This window comes from Marmota marmota, unplaced genomic scaffold, assembly GCF_001458135.2.
Source record: "Marmota marmota marmota unplaced genomic scaffold, marMar, whole genome shotgun sequence".
NCBI classification, from domain to species: domain Eukaryota; kingdom Metazoa; phylum Chordata; class Mammalia; order Rodentia; family Sciuridae; genus Marmota; species Marmota marmota.
This window is the reverse complement of record NW_025999894.1, coordinates 7,016,188-7,019,219: the sequence shown is the minus strand read 5'-3', so window position 1 is coordinate 7,019,219 and position 3,032 is coordinate 7,016,188. Positions and strand designations below refer to the sequence as shown.

At 59.5% G+C, this 3,032-nt stretch overlaps 1 protein-coding gene across 2 annotated transcripts in view; it reads left to right on the top strand.

The window, feature by feature from the left end:
- Cd300lb (CD300 molecule like family member b) overlaps positions 1-3,032 on the top strand; it is a 14,037-nt gene that overhangs the window by 5,554 nt on the left and 5,451 nt on the right. The window contains exons 3-4 of one of the 2 annotated variants that reach the window (XR_007344578.1): positions 1,443-1,521; positions 2,159-2,314. Coding sequence is in view for 1 of the 2 variants with exons in the window: in XM_048795903.1 (XP_048651860.1) it covers positions 1,443-1,521; positions 2,159-2,264 (185 nt within the window). In the remaining variant the exon portion in view is untranslated. Of the gene's footprint in view, positions 1-1,442; positions 1,522-2,158; positions 2,651-3,032 lie in introns of those variants that run through there. The other variant, XM_048795903.1, reaches the window with a different exon arrangement.

The window sequence follows — 3,032 nt, the reverse complement described above, 5'->3', positions numbered from 1 at the left end:
CTCCTCCCCCTCCTCCCCCAGGGCTGAAGGGAAACCCCAGAGAGCCTGGGACACGGCAGACAGGCAGAGCGGGAGGGCAAGAGAAAGACGCCCCTTCCTCCTCCTCCTCCTGCCACCTGAGAAACAGCTGTCCCCACATCCACCAGCACAGTCAGCTGATCCTCAGCCCAGGGACCACTGGGTCTCCTTGGACGGCGATGTGTACAGTGCCAGCTTCCCAGCAGACCCCGTGTTGTTAGGTTGGAATGAGTGACGGACACAAGGGCTGGCCCTGGGTGACGTGGGGTGCAGAGAGGATAAGCAAGACGTCTAGAGCTACCACATAGGGAAACCAGAGAGGACCTGTGGGGACAGGAGGAGGGCTGAGTAAGACATGTGGGCGAGTCTGAGAGATCAAAGAGTGTGCCCAGGGGGCAGCTTTAGGGAGAAGTCACTTAGGGGTCTGCAGTGGGGGGCCCATGTCTGTGCAGTGATCAGAGGTACCAAGAGGACTGCAAGTACCCAGAGCTCAGTCAGCGGCTGCCTAGCCTGACCGAGGCCTGGGACCTTCCAGAGGGGTCTGCCAGGCCGAGGACTAAAATAAAGGGAACTGCGGGTCAGGGACACTCAGTGCCCAGCTGGCCTCAGGAATCCACGAGCTGCCTTCGACGTCCCTCATACAAAGGTGCCATTCCCCGCAGCACTGCTCACAGTCTAGCCGGAATGTGCCCTCTTACTCTCCAGCCTGCAGGAGTCCCCCTCCCTCACCCCACTAATCATTAGACACCCCATTTCTAGAACCTTCCATTTAAGTCCTACTCAGGTACTAATTGAGTGGAAAGGACTGGGGATTATTCTCCCCCCAACCAACCGTAAGTGGAGAGAGAATGGAGCGATGCATCTCTCCCACCCAGAGGGAACTGTGGTGTTTTTTCCTGTGTAATTTTTTTTTGGGGGGACACCATCTGTCCTCTAGTGAGAACATGCTACATCTTCCAAACCAGTAGGCCGGCCAACTGCCCACAGTCTGGGGAGGTCCTCTGGCTCCTACAAGAGGTGAGTCCCTGGAGGGCTTTTTCTGCCCGCCACCTGGGGCCGAGGATTGAACTCAAGGGCACTGGGCACAGCCCTATTTTATATTTTATGTAGAAACAGGGTCTCGCTGAGTTGCTTAGCACCTGGGCTTTGCTGAAGCTGGCTTTGAACTCTCCATCCTCCTGCCTCAGCCTCCTGAGCCTCTGGGATTACAGGCGTGCACCGCCACACATAGCTCCTGTTTAATTTTGACTCCTTCCTGCCATTTCTGAAAATGATGGGAAATGGCTGTGTTGGGAGGGAGGTGGTTCAACTGAAGGCTGAGGGCTGTATTCAGAGAGACAAGGGGGGTGTCCTGGTGAGGGCTGGCGGGGTGGGACAATGCCTGGTCTGTACCTGTAACCTGTGGCGGCTTTGCCTGTGTCTAGAGAGAACAGATGCTACATCCTCTGAACCAGTAGGGCCCACTGCCCACAGTCTGGAGATGTCCTCTGGCTCCTACAAGAGGTGAGTCCCTGGAGGCCTTTCTCTGCCCGCCACCTGGGGCCCTTCCATGGAACTCTTGCCATGTCCTGTCACCAGATGCCAGTGGCCTGTTACAGCCAGAGCTGAGATCCCAGGCCCCTTGTCCCCATTACTCCTCACCCACCATCTCCCTGTTCCAGCTCTCGCCAGAAAACCACTCTGCAGAACTGGCCTCTGTAAGCATCGTGGTCCATGCAACTGGACAACAAGAGAGCTCTGGTGGCATTGTGGGTGGTGAGGGGAGAGAAGGTGCCAGTCTCCACCCAGGGCACAAGACATCCTGGGACAGAGGAGGGAGAGTGACTTCCCAACCTGGAGACGGCATTAGGCAGAGCAGACTGGAGAACACAGACTGTACATGGTGACCTCCAGGTGTCCTACGGGGCCAAGGAGAGTTCCAGAAGGAAAAATGAGAAAGAAAGGAAGGCCCCGTGTAAGACCAGCTGAGTTCACTGTCCGAGGAGCCTTTGTGGTGGACCACCCCGAGGCTCTGGGGTCTTCAGGGTGGGACTCAGGCCACAGCCTCAGGTTCTGCTCGGATGGCGACTGGCTCCCTGGTGTCTGGGGTGGGAAGCGATGGGGCTGGAGGGCCCAGGGTCTGATGCTGTCCCTCTCACAGGACCCACTACGTGCTCCTGGTGTTCCTGAAGGTGCCCATCTTACTCGTCCTGGTCAGTGTCATCCTCTGGCTGAAGGGGTCTCAGAGGACCCCCGAGGAACAATAGGAACAGTCTGTCCTTTGAACTTCTGACCAGAGACCTGGCTCCGTAGGCAGGTGGGTGAGCCGCGCCTTCCCATCCAGACCCTGTTTTCAGAGGACCCAGGCTGTGGGGGAAGTCCCCCCCCCGAATCCTTGGGGTACAGTGGCTGAGGCCAGGCCTGGGGGCTGGCTGGGTGCCCTCCCTGCCCTGCACAGCTCAGGGACGCAGCTCAGCCTGCCTGGCGCTCACAGGCTCCCGCGGGACCAGCGTAGCATGTCCACCTCACAAGGACAGAGGCCCACTCGCCCCTGGGCTGGCTCACGGTGGGGCTGCTGGGATGGAGCCCGACCTGCGATGGCCTCGTCCCACTTCTGGGAAAGCTCGGAACAGAGGTGCCGAGGAGACGGGGGGGGGGGACCCAGCGACACCCTCCTGGCCGAGCACCTGGTACATGGTCTTTGTTTTCTCCTTCACGTTTTCTTAAGCCATCGGGGTGGGTTGACGGCCACGAGTCCCTGGCTGACGGGGGTCCTTTCCTGTAGGGTGGTGGTTCTGGGGTGAGCTCCTGATTCTAGGGCTAGAGGTTGGGTGTCCCCTCCACCAGGGACCAGTGGCTCTGAGGCCACATGCTGAGGGGGTCTCCGCTTCCTCCTCCCTCCTTTTTCTCCCCCGTCCTGGCTCAGGGGCCGCAGCCTGGGGTCAGGGCTGCTCCTGTCTCAGCGCAGCCACTTGGCTTCTCCTGAGGACCCTGCTGAGCCCCTGGTGCCATCTTGGGGGTGGGGGTGGGGTGGG